The sequence below is a fragment of the Streptopelia decaocto genome (genome assembly GCF_964273445.1).
Source record: "Streptopelia decaocto genome assembly, chromosome: 6".
NCBI lineage: Eukaryota > Metazoa > Chordata > Aves > Columbiformes > Columbidae > Streptopelia > Streptopelia decaocto.
Genome location: NC_138660.1, coordinates 68,451,271 through 68,471,203, shown reverse-complemented (window position 1 = coordinate 68,471,203; position 19,933 = coordinate 68,451,271). Strand labels below are relative to the sequence as shown.

The window sequence follows — 19,933 nt, the reverse complement described above, 5'->3', positions numbered from 1 at the left end:
CAAAGCTTGCCCGTGATCTTCTTGTGTGTTTCTTTGTAAGTGCTCTGGGGTGGTGGGTTCTGACTGCACTTTGTCCCAGGATGGTGGGTCTCACTAGTCAGTATCAGACAGGATACAGGAGGGATCTGTGAGGCAGTTCAGCTTGTTGAGCTGAAGTGATCTACAGGAGTCAAAAGATTGTTTACGAGAAGTGCCACAGGCCCGTGCAATTCACTGTACAGCTCTGGGATTCTCTGCTGGATGAAACCTGATAGAAGAAACAAGCAACACCGAGTACATCCTTGTAGCACACGGGAAATGAGCCATCTGTGCAAAGTTATGGGTGTTCACAGTGGGGCTTCTGGTGCTGTGGACACGGCCACTTGAACAGTGCGTGTACACAGCATGACGTGGGAACTCAGATCTGTTCAGACAGTCCTCATTAGAACCCCAGCTAGTTTCTAGGGTAAGAACAGCCCTTTGTGCTGTTTTTCGTTTTCCCTTTACTACAATCTCCTGTTTCGGTGCACTAGACGTTTCATAGACTAGAGTCCTGTAACTCCGTAGGAGACTGGTACAGAAGAAGTTCCGCTGCATTTGTGCTGTATGTTGTATTTCACACGGCTGCGCTCTGGTGTACCTGGACAGAGCCAAGGAGTATGAGACCAGTGTCTAACGGTGCAGGTGACTGGGAACTCCTAGGATTTGGTTGTATTCAAGACTTTCCTGAACTAAATTAGAAGTCTCTTTGTGGAAATGACTCTCACTTTTAAAGGGTGTCAAGAAGAAGGGAACCATAGTTTAATCATGGGTGCATTCCTCCTAAAAAAACAGCAGGATTAATGCTGGAACCTTTGCAGCAGACTGGTACTTTAAAGGAGCTCTGCAATTTCTTGTAGATATTGAAATTGGGCCCCTCAGTTCCAGCAGGACAGGGAACTGCTGGAGAGAGTCCAGCGCAGGGCAACAAAGATGCTGCAGGGAGTGGAGCATCTCCCGTGTGAGGAAAGGCTGAGGGAGCTGGGGCTCTGGAGCTGGACAGGAGGAGACTGAGGGGGGACCTTATTAATGTCTATAAGTATATAAAAGGTGAGTGCCATGAGGATGGAGCCAGGCTCATCTCGGTGGCAAACAATGATAGGACAAGGGGTAATGGGATCAAGCTGGAACACAGGAGGTTCCACTTAAATTTGAGAAGAAACTTGTTGGGGTGAGGGTGGCAGAGCCTGGCCCAGGCTGCCCAGGGGGTTGTGGAGTCTCCTTCTGTGCAGACATTCCAACCCCCTGGACACCTTCCTGTGTAACCTCATCTGGGTGTTCCTGCTCCATGGGGGGATTGCACGGGATGAGCTTTCCAGGGCCCTTCCAATCCCAAACATACTGTGATACTGTAAAATAAAATGCAAGTATGCACTGAACAAAGACTGATTGATAAGATTTTGACAGATTCTGTTATTATTCCATACATGAAGAACGCCTAGAAATGAATTAGAATATCCAAAAGGCTTCATAGAAAATGAAGATTAAATTCCGTAGTCATAAGTGTTTATGCACAAACTGAATTATTTTTTCCAGTAAAAGAGTGTTTTCAGCAGACATTTGGCCACAAGCTTTCTCCTTCGTCTGCATCTGGGGTGGTTTGGAAAGATTCAAGATACATCTTTTTCCAGCTACGTTGTTCCTAGCCAAATATATTAAACAAGCACCAAATCGGAACCTTTTTTACCCTTAGAATTTGCCTCTTATTTTCTGTTACATCTTTTTACTGTAATATTAATAAGATGTGGTAGTATGATTTTATCCTGAAATAACTACAGCCTGACAGTGTGCTTGGTGGTTGCAGGATGATGGGGACCAGACAGCAAGTGTCGATGAGCTAGAGAAGCAGATTGAAAAACTGACAAAGGTGAGAGGTCGTTTGTCTTTGTTATACTACAAATTTGATCATCGGATGCCATGAGTTAAACTGTTAACCATCATCTTCAGCGCTCCAACTTAATATCAATTGAAATAAGGATCAGCCTTTGTTTCATGAAAACATGGAAGATGCTGCTGTTGATGACACCTGAATTGTGAGTTAAGTCTGGTGGCCCTGAGTGGACATGACTCAAAAGATGGTTGGAAAGCTGATGACAATATATTTGCACATCTCAGAATCAAAAGTAATATCATTTTTGTCCAGACCTAAATGATATGCTTCTGTTTGTGGATCTTAGAAAGTGATGATAAATTTTGTGTAGGAGAAGGAAGGAATTTTCCACTATACAAATGGTGGCAGTTCTCATTCACTGCTACAGCTGCCTGATTTCTGCAGCTGTGTTCCAGGCAGTGCAGAGAACTCTGTCTGCTTCAGATTAAGAAACGATGGACTAGGAGGAGAAACATAAACAGGAAAGAATGCTGTAGATAGGTGTACTCACGGCCCACGTTTTTGCGCTTCATATTTGAAAATTCATCATTTAAGACTTTATCTCTTGGTTTCTCTCATGTTCTAAATTGCAATAAATGAGCAGTCCAGAATTACACCTGACTTCAGCAGTGTCAATTCAGCAGAGCAAGAATTGAGTAAATGTGCTGAATTCTTGTTGGCCCCCTCAGAGAACTGTTTGTGTTTGAATCAGGAATTTATTTGCAGACAGTATTGTTCTCAGTGGACTCGCCGTCCCTGGAGGTTTTTAAACTGAGATTGGACATGGCACTTAGTGCCATGATCTAATAAACGGACTAGAGTTGGACCAAGGGTTGGACTCGATGATCTCTGAGGTCTTTTCCAACCCAGTCGATTCTGTGATTCTGTGATTCTGTGAAAATATCTCATTGGTGTCCCATCAGCAGCTGCAGTACCGTCAGTGCTCTGCCCACCTTTGCTGTTACTGTGTGACTGCTGGGTTTGAGCTGTTCTTGTGCAATGAAATCTTTGATCCTATTGTCCTCTGAGAGTCAGCGTTAAACAGACAGGACCTGCCATCACAAAATGTGGGTTTTTTGAATGGAAGACTGGTAAGCTTAAGCTGAACTAGGAGGGGATTGAATTGATTGTTTTAAAGGGAGCTCTGTAAGAAAAGTCACGGAGGCAGCGATTGTGAGTGGAATATCACACCACACGCACGGGATCTCCGGAGCCTCCTCAGGTGATCCCAGACCTGTTCTGCAGTCTGACGGCCAGGAGGTGCTTTCCGTTCTAACATGGTTGAATTACACTTTCCCTTTTTCCAAACAGCAACAGAGCCAGTACAGGAAGAAGTTATTTGAAGCGTCGCACTGTTTGCGTTCCATGATGTTTGGTCAAGATCGTTACAGGCGCCGGTACTGGATCCTGCCCCAGTGTGGTGGCGTTTTTGTGGAGGGCATGGAAAGCGGCGAAGGTAGGGAGCACGGCGTCCCGGCGTGGGGGGCACAGCGTCCCGGTGCGGGGGGCACAGCGTCCCGGTGCGGGGGGCACAGCGTCCCGGTGCGGGGGGCACAGCGTCCCGGCGCAGGGGGCACAGCGTCCCGGCGCAGGGGGCACAGCGTCCCGGCGCAGGGGGCACAGCGTCCCGGCGCAGGGGGCACAGCGTCCCGGCGCAGGGGGCACAGCGTCCCGGCGCGGGGGGCACAGCGTCCCGGCGCAGGGGGCACAGCGTCCCGGCGCGGGGGGCACAGCGTCCCGGCGCAGGGGGCACAGCGTCCCGGCGCGGGGGGCACAGCGTCCCGGCGCGGGGGGCACAGCGTCCCGGCGCAGGGGGCACAGCGTCCCGGCGCAGGGGGGCACAGCGTCCCGGCGCGGGGGGCACAGCGTCCCGGCGCGGGGGGCACAGCGTCCCGGCGCGGGGGGCACAGCGTCCCGGCGCAGGGGGCTCAGCGTCCCGGCGCAGGAGCACAGCGTCCCGGCGCAGGGGGCACAGCGTCCCGGCGCAGGGGGCACAACGTCCCGGCGCAGGAGCACAGCGTCCCGGCGCAGGGGGCTCAGCGTCCCGGCGCAGGGGGCTCAGCGTCCCGGTGCAGGGGACACAGCGTCCCGGCGCAAGGGACACAACGTCCCGGCACGGGGGGCTCGGTGTCCCGGCACGGGGGGCTCGGTGTCCCGGCGCGGGGGGCTCGGTGTCCCGGCGCGGGGGACACAACGTCCCGGCGCGGGGGGCTCGGTGTCCCGGCGCGGGGGGCTCGGTGTCCTGGCACGGGGGGGCAGTGTCCCAGGTCAGGCCAGACGTCCTGCCCTCCGCTGGAGGCTGGAACGTTGTACAGCAAGGTCTTGAGGCTTCACCGTAATAGCTTTCAAATGAGGATTAATGTTTTCAAGTTTTCAGTTGGTGTAGTTTTATATGTTATGCTTTTTTGTATCTTTTTTGTATCTGTCCACGTGAGATATTTTTTGGCTCTTTATGAGCTGTCACGTTTCCCTGGGTAGTGAGCTCTGCATATGAAAACCATGATGAACATACAATGCCAAAAACCCTATTTTCATCTTCGGTTGTTACATTTTGTGCAGAATTACAGACTGTTCTGTGCTCGAGGATTTGATATATGTCTTCAAAACCATGAAAATGAGTTTCACACAGTGTGAAGTACTGTGTTTTCTAATCAACAGTATGATTTAGTCTCTGTATTATACCAGCTGATCTTTCTTCCAATCCAGCAAATGCTGAAGTAATTTTTGCTAAAATTAAGATGTCCTTTTGTGGTTGTGACAGCTGCATACTAACTGTGATTGAATTTTACACACACTTTAAATTGGATAGATGTAGAAAACATATATTAGTCTGGCCTTTTTGTAGATATGAGAATTTTTAAACATAAGCCTCTATTTTGGTCACAGAGAAATCCTTTGTAATTCTAATGTAGATGAAGTTAAACCCCATTACTCTCACAATTTTCCCCAAAAAATAAAAAATAATCTCCGATCTGCATTAGAATTGCGTGATCTCACGAGAGCCGCGTCATTCTAGAGAGCTGTTTACGTGAACCAGCTGTCGCGTTACGGCGTGGTGTGAAAGCGGAGCCCCGTCTTGGCCCCCCAGATCGGCTGTAGAACGTTTCCTGGGTCTAATCTTGGCCTTCAAGTTGTCCTTGTAACGCGGGAGGCGTTTCCGCGTGTCTGCTCTGCACGGCTCGTGCTGCGCCGCGGGAACCGCTGGGCGCAGGAGCAGCGCGTGCGGGCGGTGAACTGTCTGTGCTGCACTGCTCGCGTTCGCTTTGCTCACCACGTGAATCCCCAAATACTTTGGAAATTCAGTGAAAATCAGTGGAATGCGCCTACCTGTCTTCAGACAGTCAAACGAACACACACATGGAAGTTTTTGGCCAAGAGCTGTAGGGCCAACCCATGGTTTTTAATATATTTATATATTAAACATTATATATTAAAATATATACATTATATATTATTAAATATTATATTACTAAGTATAAATATAAAATATCATTAAATATTAAATATATATTAAAATATATATATTTATTAAATATATATATTATATATATATATTTAATATATTTTAATGGCAGTTTATCCCTGAATAGCAATGGACATGTTCTAAAGTTCTCAACTGCTCCCTCTTCCCCTCAGCTCTTACTTTGCCCCGTTTTAAGTAAATTCCACAGTTTATCCATTCCTAATTCCTTTCTCTAGACACAGGAATTACGAGATGTGAACTGCAGAATGATCCATTTAGAAACACTTCTCCTTCCCTCTCCTGTAGTCGTTTCGGTTCCTATGCTGAACTCAAGTTGTATATGTCTTGACATACGCCATAACTGTGGACAAATTTTTAAGTTTTATTGGGAGGGGATATTCTTTTATTTAATGAATTGTCTTTTCCGGAACGAGCAAGTAAGCTGTAGTGGATGGTCGGGCCATGAACGACAAGCAGGACCTTGGCTTCTTTGTGACTGCAGTATCTGATGAAATAACTTAAGAAGTTGGAATGTGGGATTTTCTACCTACTTCCCTTTTTCCTGGTGTTTTTCCATTCCACCCTAAACTTTCAAGACCGTCAGTCTAAGCTGACACATCAGAAATAGGGTGGAGGAGAAATGGTTAAGAACGACTAAGAGAGCAAAGAAAAGAGAAAGAAGTTCTTCCTTTTGGTGGAAGGTTTTCTGGCGCCGCAGCCCGAGGGGCTGGCGCTGGCAGCAGCTCCTGCTCCCTGCGCCCTCGGGGCTGTCACACCGGGGCTGGCGCTGGCAGCAGCTCCTGCTCCCTGCGCCCTCGGGGCTGTCACACCGGGGCTGGCGCTGGGAACGGCTCCTGCTCCCTGCGCCCTCGGGGCTGTCACACCGGGGCTGGCGCTGGCAGCAGCTCCTGCTCCCTGCGCCCTCGGGGCTGTCACACCGGGGCTGGCGCTGGGAACGGCTCCTGCTCCCTGCGCCCTCGGGGCTGTCACACTGGGGCTGGCGCTGGGAACGGCTCCTGCTCCCTGCGCCCTCGGGGCTGTCACACCGGGGCTGGCGCTGGCAGCGGCTCCTGCTCCCTGCGCCCTCGGGGCTGTCACACCGGGGCTGGCGCTGGGAACGGCTCCTGCTCCCTGCGCCCTCGGGGCTGTCACACCGGGGCTGGCGCTGGGAACGGCTCCTGCTCCCTGCGCCCTCGGGGCTGTCACACCGGGGCTGGCGCTGGCAGCGGCTCCTGCTCCCTGCGCCCTCGGGGCTGTCACACCGCGGCTGGCGCTGGGAACGGCTCCTGCTCCCTGCGCCCTCGGGGCTGTCACACCGGGGCTGGCGCTGGCAGCGGCTCCTGCTCCCTGCGCCCTCGGGGCTGTCACACCGGGGCTGGCGCTGGGAACGGCTCCTGCTCCCTGCGCCCTCGGGGCTGTCACACCGGGGCTGGCGCTGGCAGCAGCTCCTGCTCCCTGCGCCCTCGGGGCTGTCACACCGGGGCTGGCGCTGGGAACGGCTCCTGCTCCCTGCGCCCTCGGGGCTGTCACACCGGGGCTGGCGCTGGGAACGGCTCCTGCTCCCTGAGCCCTCGGGGCTGTCACACCGGGGCTGGCGCTGGGAACGGCTCCTGCTCCCTGCGCCCTCGGGGCTGTCACACCGCGGCTGGCGCTGGGAACGGCTCCTGCTCCCTGCGCCCTCGGGGCTGTCACACCGGGGCTGGCGCTGGGAACGGCTCCTGCTCCCTGCGCCCTCGGGGCTGTCACACCGGGGCTGGCGCTGGCAGCGGCTCCTGCTCCCTGCGCCCTCGGGGCTGTCACACCGGGGCTGGCGCTGGGAACGGCTCCTGCTCCCTGCGCCCTCGGGGCTGTCACACCGGGGCTGGCGCTGGGAACGGCTCCTGCTCCCTGTGCCCTCGGGGCTGTCACACCGGGGCTGGCGCTGGGAACGGCTCCTGCTCCCTGCGCCCTCGGGGCTGTCACACCGGGGCTGGCGCTGGGAACGGCTCCTGCTCCCTGCGCCCTCGGGGCTGTCACACCGGGGCTGGCGCTGGGAACGGCTCCTGCTCCCTGCGCCCTCGGGGCTGTCACACCCGCTCCAGGCGCGGGGCCGGCGGAGGCTTGAACTGCCCACAGCGTTGGCATCGGGTCATGAGTTTATTGGAAGAGGTGAAGTATTTAATGTTGTGTTTCAATATCAGGGCAATATCTGATTTCACAACAGGAATTGTGGTCCTTTTTGTAGTTGGCTGTGAGTTTAATGAAATGGTCTTTTATAAACGTAAGCTTTAAGGCTATAAACGTTTTACCTTCTTGATACAAACGGAGTTTTTCAGTAGAGCGCGGAGAGTCTTGCAAAAAGAAGGCTACCGAAAGATTTTCCTTTTCAGACTTGGCACTAGCAAACGACTTCAAACGTACATGCGTGGTAAGGGAGGATACTATAGCTGCATTAACGACGCGGAGGTTCTTCCTCCAGGTATTTAGCAGGGTTTAAATCTGTGTGTGCCTTGAAGCCCATTTCCTTGTGCCAAGCGTTCTGTAAGGTGAAAAAAGACGTTGTGATCTAGCATGTGTTGAGCCAAAGTGAAGTAACTTTTTATTTAACTGTGATGATAAAAATGGTCTAAATTAGTTGGTCTGTTATATTTCATCTGTATTTCTTGTACACTTCTAGGCCTAGAAGAAATTGCAAAAGAAAAAGAGAAGTTAAAAAAAGTAGAAACCATGCACATCAAAGAAGAAGAATTTGAGACAGAAGAGAAATTACACTGTTCAAATACAACTCACTGTGAGCAAAAGGAAGATCTGAAAGAAAAGGACAACACTAATTTATTTTTACAAAAGCCTGGGTCGTTTTCAAAACTAAGCAAACTGTTAGAGGTAGCGAAAATGCCGCCCGAGTCGGACGCGGCGCCCGCGAAGCCCAACGGCGGCGCGGCCAACGGCTGCGCCCTGGCCTACCCCGGTAACTCCAAGCCGTCCCTGTGCGGCCTCCCGCCCGCCGCGGCACCGGGCGCCGCCGAGAAGCCCGATCCCAGTAACGCTTTCGGCCCGAGTGCCAGCGGGCCGGGAAAGTTTTACAGTGCTCCGCTAGTTCCCAACGATCAGCTGTTGAAGACTCTGACTGAGAAGAGCAGACAGTGGTTCAGCCTCTTGCCGAGAACGCCCTGCGATGACCTGTCGGTGACGCACGTAGACGCGCCGGCCACCGCGGCGGCGCTGACTCCCCCGTCGCAGCCGCCGTCGGAGTCGCCGTCGCCCGTCCCGTCCCCTCAGGTGGGCGCGGCCCCCGCGCAGAGCCCGGTGCCGCTGGGCCCCTTCGCGCTGTCGCCGCTGCAGGTGAGGGGGGTCCTGGGCGCTCCACCGCTGTGCGTGTTTGGGCAGAATTTCTGGTTAGGTCAATCGTTTCACAGAACTGTTAGCATATCTTTTTTTTTTCTATAATGTTAATAACTAATTCCACATTATAGAAGTTTTGTAATACTAGAAGTTTTTTGATAAAATGTTTAAGGTAAAATTAGGTAAGCCAATGTATGCTATTTTGTATGTGTATTTTGATAATTCAATTAGGCTTTTAGGAGGTTGGCCACCAGTATTAAATGAAAAACAAATAAATGAGTAAAAACTAGTTTTCAGAAATGTGACATACCACACCCTCCCTTTAAAAGCTATTACTTTTTAAGCATTAACAGGGCCCTAATAAGGAGTCTTACATGTTAGTGTTATGTTAGTTTTTCTTAAACTAATCAAAGTACTGAGTAAAAGCCTCATTTATGTTTTGTTTATTGCTTGACAAACAGCATCCTAATCATAATTCATGTTTCTCGGTGATAATTACTGATGGTAGTTGTGTTAACGATCTGTTCTGTGTAGCAGATGAAGACTGGCCTGCCTATAATGGGACTTCAGTTTTGTGGATGGCCTACAGGAGTTCTGGCTTCAAACGTTCCATTTTCATCTCCCTTACCTGCCCTTGGGTCCGGGTTGGCGTTGTCAGAAGTGAATGGGAACTCGTTCTTGGCATCTAGTGCTCCCGTGAGTAAAAGCGAATCACCAGCACTACAGAGTGAGAAAACAGCCTCTGCCCCTCCTGCAGCAGTTGAGGTAGCCAAGCCGGTGGATTATCCCAACCCCAAACCTATACCAGAAGGTAAGCGGAATGCAGCAATAAGATAGAGCTATGTGAAGGATCATTTTTACAGTCCCACTCCAATGTTACAATTTTTTAAAATAATTTGCCTATTGAATTTGGCTAGGTGATTCCTATAATCTGATTGTGTGTGGTCACATAAAAAATGCCCACAATGTGTTTCTGTGCTTGTCCCGATTTAGACATGCAGTACGGGTGGTGGAGGATTACTGATCCGGAGGACCTAAAATCTTTGCTCAAAGTGCTGCATCTCAGGGGAATAAGAGAAAAGGCCTTACAGAAGCAAATACAGAAACACATGGATTATATCACTCTGGCTTGCATAAAAAACAAGGATGGTATGTAATCGATATTTATGTTACACGTGGTGTGGGGGCATAAGATGGCTGGCATAGAGCTCTTTGAGATGTGTTCAGATACAGAGCAAGAAAAGGAGAAAAAAGGTAAAGATTTTCTTGTCTGTAGTTGCTTTTTCACCAGCCTTGTTCTGGAAAACTAGAGGGCTGGAGAAATCCCATTTAATATAAATGGCTCTAGTGGCGTCAGTGCGGGTAACCCTTAAGCTTTTCCCACCCCTGTAACGCTCTGGCTCAGCCCCTCGTTCCTCTTGTTGCCTTTACATTGCAAGTTTGAAAATCTGCAGAATTTGTTGTCCGTATTGGGTATCTTAAGAGTAGTACGCTATACAACAGTTCTCCAGCATTGGTCAGTGGACAGGTAAATCAGCTTGAATTTACTCAGAGAAGTTATGATACTAATTAAAATAATTAAAATGTGATTCTCAAATACAGTTGCAATTATTGATATCAATGAAAATGAAGATAACCAGGTAACTCGAGATGTTGTGGAAAACTGGTCAGTAGAAGAACAAGCAATGGAGGTGGATCTTGCCATTCTTCAGCAGGTGGAAGATCTAGAGAGGAGAGTTGCATCAGCTAGTTTACAAGTTAAGGTAAAACCCACTTTTAGTAAAATGTCTCTTTAAGTGGTAAGAATTTAAAGTAGATGGTAGCAGTCTTTTTGCTGTTGGTAAGTGCCTTCTTATTCCATCTCTAATTGTCTGCAAATAAATCTACGCAGGAGCGTAATGGATATTTGTGTTTGAAACACTTTATTGCAGTTAAATCTTCAGCTGAAGATGCTCAGAATGGCAGTTCCTGAAGAGTGTTCTTGCACAGTGTGCAGTTCCATGCGCGTTTTGTTAACCTGCCACAAATGCATACGTTTTGTTGCATATACCCTGCTTAATTGTAGTGGGTTTTGCCACAGTTGTGCCTGCTCGGGTGATTGTCGCTGCTGATGCTTTGGGAAGAGCCTGCAAGTACATCATAATGCTTTGCTTGAGTGTTGTAGGGTCATGGGGAACATGTGGAGGTGTGCGTGTGAAAAGGTTAAGAATTCAATGGCTCCCATGACAATTTGGGATTTTGCAAGGTGGGTGTAGGGATGTCAAATTGCGTACGTTTGGTTGTAGTACAGATGTAATATTTGGGGTCTAGTTTTAGAGGTGGATGTTATTTCTGTGTGACCAATTGATACTGTCTCCCGAGCCTGTTGGACAGACAGGCCTATTGTGACATTTCGACCAATAAAATAGGTACTTCAAAAGGAGATAAGAATGCAGACTGTTGCAGAAAGGTCGCTTCAGAAAGTCTGGTAATGCTTGTATTTTTTGATTAATTATTTTAGTTCTCTGGATATTTTGGAAACTGTCTCTACAGATGGATTACAAGTAACCAAGATCTACTGGAAAGAGCACTTCAGTTACTTAGTTTGATTCCATAAAGCAGTTCGTCTGTTTCCACACTAAGTGAACAGCAACCAATAAATGCACAAACCTTTCTATTGACATAGGGTTGGCTGTGTCCTGAGCCTGCGTCAGAGAGAGACGACTTGGTATATCGCGAGCATAAGTCAATTACTAGATTGCACAAGAAGCACGATGGCGATTGTGCTGGAGGCGGAGAAGGCAGTGCCAGCTCTCTAGAGCGGAGGAGTGACAACCCTCTAGATATAGCTGTAACCAGGCTGGCTGACTTGGAGCGGAACATAGAGCGAAGGTATCTGAAGAGCCCCTTAAGTACCACCATTCAGATCAAACTGGATAATGTGGGCACAGTTACTGTCCCTGCTCCTGCACCATCCGTTAGTGGTGATGGTGACGGGTAGGTTATTGAGATTAACTTGAAAAATTATTGTGCTTCTTTGCTAATTGGAGCCTATTTTCTTATTGCCTGTTATCTATGTACTTTCTTGTATGTCTGTGATCCATATGGATCATGCTGTTCTGCATGGTGCTTTGTAAAGATATTTTTTGTTCCGTTTGATAATCTTGCGAAGTTATCTTACATTTAACTGGTTGTGACTAAGCTTGGAGGCACGTAGCCACAGTCTGTGCACTACATGAAATTTAGTTGCTTAAACCTTATACTTATTGGCTGTGTACGTTTTGTCATTGCTTGGCTTTCAATGTGATGATGATTGTTCCACATTTAAACATGGTCAAAAAGGAAGTGACGTCCTGAATTGTCCGTGTCTCCATGCAGAACCGCGGAGGACCTGGCTCCGGGGCTGCGCGTGTGGCGGAGGGCGCTGGCGGAGGCGCGCAGCGCCGCGCAGCTGGCGCTGTGCATCCAGCAGCTGCAGAAAGCCATAGCCTGGGAGAAATCCATTATGAAAGTCGTAAGTATTGCGGGATTTTTAAATACTGTTGCTAAACTGTTTTTGCTATATCCTATTTTCCCACTTTAGACGTTTTGAGATACCATGGTTAATAATGCATTTCTTATTACTGTGTGTAAAACTTAATATGGTTAAACCGTACATTGTGCATAGATACATATAAGCCTGATGGAAAAGGTTGTTCCTTTCTTGCCAAATTCAACATCCTGAGCTTTCTGAGATAAAAAGCCCCTGAAATGTAACTGGTTGCTTTATTTAAGATGGTAATTACTCTTTATTGTTAACATTTTGGTTAGAAAGAGTGATTTCTGGCTCCCTCTGATGTAAGATACGCTCTCTGATGAAGTATTTGTGATGCCACCTCTGACATAAGCTTTATGGAGGTTCAACATCACGTGTCCCGATTAAGGACGTCATTGTCAGAAAGTGGGGGTGCTGCCAACGCGCGGCTTCTTGGCACGCACTCTTCTCACAGCTGAACGCGCAAACTGGGCTGGAATACCTGCTCCCTTGCACAGCTAACGAGTAGATCTGTGTGAACTGCCTGTACAGAGCAGGCGTGAAAAGTGGGTGTCAAAATTGCACTGACCTTCAACCCTCAAATTTCTGGAAACGGCTGCTGCAGCAATAGCGATGGTGATGATGGGAGTTAGTGCGGCCAGTGCTACGTAGTGGGTGGCAAAAGTGATTCTTCCATTAGCGGTGTTTTCCCTCGTTTTCCCACCAGTGCTATACAGATTCTAATTACAGCTGGACAATTAAAGGATGATTTTAATAAAACTATAGTGTAAGGCTGTAGCTTTAAGTTTGTGTGGTTGTAAGGTTAAAGCTGTATCTTTAGAGCAAAAAGTGTATTAATTTAGTAGAAGCACCTGAAAAGGCATTTGAATATTTCAAGGTGTAGTAATTTATTATCCAGAAAAAATGTATAGTATCATTCTCAGTTTAATTGAAATGTTCTATACATTTAATGAAATAGTAAGTATTTGGTAAAAACATATGGAGATCTTGAAGTTCCTGAAAAAGAAGTGCAGATCTAGGAGAGTATCAGAATCACACCATGTGTGTTAGAAAATCAATGGTACAATGGATACTTTTAGGTGAGTGTGAATTTTAGGAAGTGCTAGGGTCGTTTGGTTTTCCCTACTGAATTTGTTCATGGTGGCCTTTGGATAAGATCCTTACTAATTATTATTTGAAAATCCTATAATAAAATACAGGTTATTTTTATGAAATAGTAACTTATCTATGCATTTTGGGCATAAATGAAGAGAGGGCTCCTGAGTTGCTGTGTGTGGGCCAACTGATTTCGATGGGTACATAAAATACCTTTACTTTTCACGGACACTAATGAAATATAAGAACTGTTCATAGTTTTGTGCACTGTAGAGCATCTTTCTTATAGTGAATTGCTTTTCCAGTGTGTTCCCAAGTGTAGCCTGCAGATGAGTTCCTCACATTCTACATGTAATCTTTTACAAATGTGATCATTAGCAGACTCTGCTTGTGGTAAAATGAAAGGAGAACAATTTTGAGAGTGCATTAGTGTGTTTGGAGGGGAAGGGTAATTTAGGTACCATTCCTGTGTTTCAAATTTTTACACCTGAATTAAAGCCATTTCTGATGTATTCCAGTACTGCCAAATTTGTCGGAAGGGAGATAACGAGGAGCTGCTGCTCCTTTGTGACGGCTGTGACAAGGGCTGTCACACCTACTGCCACCGGCCCAGGATCAGCACCATTCCGGACGGGGACTGGTTCTGTCCCGCCTGCATCGCAAAGGTGACGCGGACCGGAGCCGAGGGGACTGATGGGGACCTCGCGAGGGCTGGGAGAATGACAGGCCTACCGGTGCTTTTTGCAATGAAAACGGTTCATGTTGGGCTTCCATTAAGTAATGAGGTCAATGGGTTTATTTAACTTGGATTGTAGTGGCAGTGAAGTCCAATTTTATTTGTTTTAAACTGTATTTTTAATGTAAGTGGGCACAGAATTTTCTTGCTGATTCAGTGCCATAGTTTTTTATTTCTCTTCTAGAATTTTTTCAGTATTTGTCTGTTGAGCTTCATTGTTAATTGTTGACAGACCAATGTCTTAGATTCCATTTGAAAAGAAAAATTGGAGAAAATACCTGATAAATATTTCTTGTCATTTTTGTACTATACTTCAGTTTCATTTGTTTGCTACACAGTACATTTGAGAGAGAAGCAATTTATGTTTCCTGCGTGAGGCTTATTTGTGTGCCCTCCCAAGAAAAATATTCTAAGTAGAACTTTGGGACAGTTCTGTTCAGTAACTGAATTAGCAGCCATTCCCACCTACTTACAATGAACATTCACAGAACGTCTCATCTGTTCTCACTGCCTTACGTTGTGATTTTAACCTAATGGCTGAAAATCCACATTCCTCTTCAATTGCCATGTGAACTGATACACTTGACTGTTTTTGTATCCTTGGACCAGGAACAGTCATGTACAGAGCAGTGTTGAGAGTGCAAGTATTTACAAATCTTTCTAGTGTTCTGTAGTAAGCAAAAGGAATTCTATGCACAACATACATCAAACAGCACTGGTTCCAGTACGGAGCCCATGGGACACCACTTGTCTCTGGTGTCCATCCAGACACGGAGCCATTGACCACGACCCTCTGGATGGGACCGTCCAGCCAGTTCCTTGTCCACCCAACAGCTGATTCCCTCCCTGGCTTTTAAAACCTCTTTTCCAGTTTTCAACATCTTGCAAATAATATGGTTGCTTGAAAATGAATATGCCACTCCAGGTGTGGCTGTATCGGTCTTTTAGGAACAGACAAACACATGTCCAAAGCTCCGCCAGGCTGGTTTGCTGGCAGGTGGTGTTTTACCAGTCGGAAGGTCGGGTGCTTTTACACTGTCAGAGGTTGAGAACCGAAGTCACTAGTAACAGGAGTTTCTACAGCCTTATTTGCCTTTAGAGACAATTAAAAAGTGAATAATCTCTGATATGAAGTATTTCAATTGTTTTGGTCCTTCTGTTTGTCTGATGTGCATTGCTGTCTGTCAGTAATAACAGAGGCTTCTGCAGTTTCTCGGTTATTGCTTATTTCAGTTCTCTCTGTTTTAGGCAAGTGGTCAGACTCTGAAAATAAAAAAACTTCAAATCAAAGGGAAAAAGAGCAACGAACAAAAGAGAAGCAGGAAATTAGCAGGTGATACAGAGGATGAAGACTCTGCAACCACGAGTGCCTCCTTAAAAAGAGGAAAAACAGACCCTAAAAAACGAAAAATGGATGAAAATGTTTCTGTAAGCCAGTTAAAGCAAGAAAATTTCACAGCTGTTAAAAAACCCCGAAGAGATGACTCCAAGGACTTGGCTATATGCAGGTAAAGTGACAAACTCTAAACTTCGGTGCTGTTGAAACAAGTGGGGCCTGCAAAGCAAGAACCCTGTTGTTTGTCAGGTGTGCCACACAGGTGGTGGCAACTCGAGTCTCTACATGAAGGTTTAGTGTGTGCTCGAGTGACTGCTGCGCGCTGACGAAGCCCAGGACGACAGCGCCCAGTGTGGGACTGGTCTGTGCGATCGTCCCTCCTGCCCTTCTCAGGGTGCGGGGAAGGAGCCCCGCCGGCCCCGCTCCCTGCGGCCCCCGCTCCCTTCAGCCCCGCTCCCTTCAGCCCCGCTCCCTGCGGCCCCGCTCCCTGCGGCCCCGCTCCCTGCAGCCCCGCTCCCTTCAGCCCCGTTCCCTGCGGCCCCCGCTCCCTGCGCCCCCGCTCCCTGCAGCCCCGCTCCCTTCAGCCCCGCTCCCTGCGCCCCCGCTCCCTTTGCTCCCTGCGGCCCCGCTCCCTGCGCCCCCGCTCCCTGCGCCCCCGCTCCCTGCGCCCCCGCTCCCTGCGGCCCCGCTCCCTGCGCCCCCGCTCCCTTCGGCCCCGCTCCCTGCGCCCCCGCTCCCTTCGGCCCCGCTCCCTGCGCCCCCGCTCCCTTCGCTCCCTGCGCCCCCGCTCCCTGCGCCCCCGCTCCCTGCGCCCCCGCTCCCTTCGGCCCCGCTCCCTGCGCCCCCGCTCCCTGCGCCCCCGCTCCCTGCGCCCCCGCTCCCTGCGGCCCCGCTCCCTTCGGCCCCGCTCCCTGCGGCCCCGCTCCCTTCGGCCCCGCTCCCTTCGGCCCCGCTCCCTTCAGCCCCGCTCCCTGCGGCCCCGCTCCCTTCAGCCCCGCTCCCTGCGGCCCCCGCTCCCTGCGGCCCCCGCTCCCTTCGGCCCCGCTCCCTTCGGCCCCGCTCCCTTCAGCCCCGCTCCCTGCGGCCCCGCTCCCTGCGGCCCCGCTCCCTGCGGCCCCGCTCCCTTCGCTCCCTGCGCCCCCGCTCCCTGCGGCCCCCGCTCCCTGCGGCCCCCGCTCCCTGCGGCCCCGCTCCCTGCGGCCCCGCTCCCTGCGGCTCCGCTCCCGCCGGCTTTCTCAGGCGCAGCAAGGATGATTATCCACTGTGTCCAGAAGGTGTCGAATTGCGGAGGAGACAGCGATAGGGATGTATCTGCTTGTGTAGTATTGCTGGTCTGGCAGAAGTGACATCGTTTAGTCTCTCACAGTTCTGCAAAGCCAGCATTAGCACCCGTGTGATCCGTTTGCATTGAGGTTCAAAGTACTGAAGTTGCAGGGCCGTGTTTTTCTTTTAGAATGTTGATTGCTGGAATTTCATCTTCCATAGGTTGCCTGGAGAGAATGTAAAGCTCTTTTAAATACTCAGTTAAGACATCTGTCTTTATCGACATTGTTCTCAGCCTTGCACAGGGCACAGAATAAAGTGCTTTCCTTTTATAAAGGGAACAGGTTGGCAGTACATGATGGATTCATGGAACAGTGAAAAACCTCTGTGAATATATGAACATGTTAAAAATATTGATTTAACACCTTATTTTATTCAGCATGATTCTCTCGGAATTGGAAACGCATGAAGATGCCTGGCCTTTCCTACTCCCTGTAAACTTGAAACTTGTTCCTGGTTATAAGAAAGTTATTAAAAAACCTATGGACTTTTCCACCATTAGAGACAAGCTAAGTAGTGGACAGTAAGTAAACCTATTGTAAATTTTACTTTACATTTTAAAAACATTTAAACATTGAAATGCAGTACATTTAAAAATCAGTTAAAGTATTTTTATCTGTGATTATTTCTACAGTGAAAATAAACATTCTGAAGTGTACAATTTTGTCTTTGCCATGTCTAAGTTCAATGGCACATCAGGCGGCAGAGCCTGTGGAACCGGCTAAAACCAATGGAACTGCCGGGCCAAATGCACAACATTGACCAACAGGAAAGCTGTATTTCCTAATCTTTTCTTATTGAGACATTAGAATTAGACTGCACAACTTCTTAGAAAAGACACTGCATGCCTGTGTTCGCCTCCTTGTTTCCACCCTGTGCTCTAAGGACTCCCTGCCACCAAAGAGAACTTGTCATCCATAAAGATCAACCCTGGTCAGTGTCTGTCGGCTCCACAAAAGGACGGTTCCCAGGATAACAAAGGGGCTTTTTGTCCCGTGAATCTTTGGTTTACATGCTCCACACATGCTCATTGGTACTGATAGACTTGGAACTTTTGCTGTCTTTCTTTTTAATAATTCCTGTGAATACTGGAGCACTATTTGGGCCACCTGTAAGGACAAGAAAAAGGATGACAAAGGCGATGTCACGGGATTGATCTGGGCAGCCTATTTTGTACCTGATTGTTCCTCTTGTAGGTAAATGCAGTTGTACTCAACACTTACTTTGAAAGGTCTTGAGCTCAAGAATGCATGAATAAATGGAGAATAGTCATAGCATTTTAACTAGCAATCAACTGAAGGGGAAGTTGGTTTATAAAAAGTTTGTTTCCAGTACAGGCTTGAAATTCTGCCTTACGGAGTTTTTGAGTGAAGTAACAAATACAATGACGAGGGTGTTTCCTTCCAGAGATGTTACAACATGTAGAACATTCATTGAGTATTCTGCGGCTGGTTGTAAATTCGCTGATGTTATGGCGGTTTTGTCATGTCCCCTTTGATTCCCCATGTTCCAAAAATGGCTCACCCTTTTCTTCTTTCAGGTATCCTAATCTGGAAGCATTTTCGCTGGATGTCAGGCTTGTTTTTGACAACTGCGAAACCTTCAACGAAGACGACTCGGACATCGGCAGGGCCGGCCACAGCATGCGGAGGTACTTCGAGAGGAAGTGGACAGAGGTTCTCAAAGTGAGCTGAAGTTACCAAACTCTTCTGTCTGTCTTTTCTGTCATTAAACGAGGACTGATGAGACCAGCAATGTGAACTGTATTGACATGGAAGTGCGAGGCACACGCGTAACTAGTGACTGTTCTTTCCTTTAAAATGTCACAGAGTTGTGATACTAGTTCGAAAGGCTTCACTCCTACAGCAACCGTGGCCCCTTGGTTATTGGTTTGTGTGTTTTAACAAACTAATTTAGGTAGAACAGGGAAGCACACCCAAAGAATTTCAAAGAAAGGGGTGTTATAGTGCAATAGCAATTTAAAATATATCAAAACGCACTGAATATTCAACCACCAGAGCTCTACTTGGGGAAATGGTTCACTTTTCCCTTTCAATAAATATCTATTTTTCATTTTTTTACTTTGTAGTTCATTTTTTAGTGAATGTATTTAATTTTATGAATTATTTATGATTATACAGCATTCAGAATCTTCGTTTTCTGTGAAAAGGAAGAATTAGAAAATTGCTTTAAATCTTGAAAATACAACAAGGAATGTTTTAAAATATAAAACAAAGCCAAGTAAAACTGTTTACACTGATGTGCTGTAAAAGCACTAAAAATTAAACTTTACTGTAGAGTTACAAGTACGTTTATATATATATGTTGCTGCATCACTTGTGTAGTTAAATTGTATTTCAAGACAGTGAAGAAAAATTGAGACATGTATATACTGTTCATTATTGTTTATATTAAGTCTTGTTTTAAATATGTATGATGTGTACATATTGTTTGCAGACATTATTGTTTATGCCTTAGGAGGGCGGTAGCATTTTATTTTAGTCTTAAGGTAATTATAGCTCTATGGCTTGTACAGTAATTATCCTCTACCGACACTGTGGAGTCTCCTTAATCTTGGTAGTGCCTGCCTTCAAAACAGGGTGTAGGGGATATTAGTTTTCCATTTTTCTATTTTGTTATATAATTTCAAGCCACCACGGCCTCAAATTCAAGTATAATCATTTGTATCCATGTGGAAGAAAATTGTGACAATTTCCTACGCACACAGTATTTTTTCATAGAAACATTTCCCTCCATTCGCCTTGCCACAGGAATAAGGACCCGTTTGTAACCACTGTGTTCTCTGCTGTGTGTTGTGGTGGCCTGCTGGGGCAGATAGATCAGATTCTTTTTGTACTGATGTAAGAGTACTTGAGGTTTTATTTAAAAGAAATGTTGTGGAAAGGTAGCATTCTTTTCCTTTGCCTTTTTAGGAGTGTTATTTTTCACTAGTATGTGTGGCACGGATACAATAAAAGACTGTTTTGCAAACCAGATTTTCTTGGCGATTTTAATACCTCAGATCCTGTGTCTACAGGAATTTTTTTAATAGGATCTTGGGAGTCTTGCATTTATCATTCAGTTCTAATGATGATGCATCTCATTCTCCTGGCCCGTTAGCGGTAGTTCAAAAAGAAGCGATTGCCAAGCAGTCAGACCGCAGTTCAACCACCTGTTAATAACTGAATGAGCGTGAATAGCATGGGGTGGAACACGGGGCTGCTGACTGTTTGACCCGTTCCTGCTGGTCCTGCTCA

General features: G+C 47.7%; 1 protein-coding gene across 21 annotated transcripts in view; it reads left to right on the top strand.

Annotated features, from left to right (window-relative positions):
* The window catches only part of BAZ2B (bromodomain adjacent to zinc finger domain 2B), a 111,700-nt gene extending 92,030 nt beyond the window's left edge, over positions 1-19,670 (top strand). For 13 of the 21 annotated variants that reach the window (XM_082055550.1, XM_082055546.1, XM_082055547.1 and 10 more), the window contains 12 exons: positions 1,823-1,885; positions 3,200-3,344; positions 8,008-8,672; positions 9,207-9,483; positions 9,666-9,821; positions 10,275-10,435; positions 11,338-11,648; positions 12,030-12,165; positions 13,800-13,946; positions 15,266-15,525; positions 17,056-17,199; positions 18,217-19,670. In XM_082055550.1, coding sequence (XP_081911676.1) covers positions 1,823-1,885; positions 3,200-3,344; positions 8,008-8,672; positions 9,207-9,483; positions 9,666-9,821; positions 10,275-10,435; positions 11,338-11,648; positions 12,030-12,165; positions 13,800-13,946; positions 15,266-15,525; positions 17,056-17,199; positions 18,217-18,370 — 2,619 coding nt within the window. In that variant the 3' untranslated portion in view covers positions 18,371-19,670. Of the gene's footprint in view, positions 1-1,822; positions 1,886-3,199; positions 3,345-8,007; positions 8,673-9,206; positions 9,484-9,665; positions 9,822-10,274; positions 10,436-11,337; positions 11,649-12,029; positions 12,166-13,799; positions 13,947-15,265; positions 15,526-17,055; positions 17,200-18,216 lie in introns of those variants that run through there. The other 8 variants (XM_082055545.1, XM_082055544.1, XM_082055543.1 and 5 more) reach the window with 4 other exon arrangements.
* The last annotated feature ends 263 nt before the right edge of the window (positions 19,671-19,933 follow it).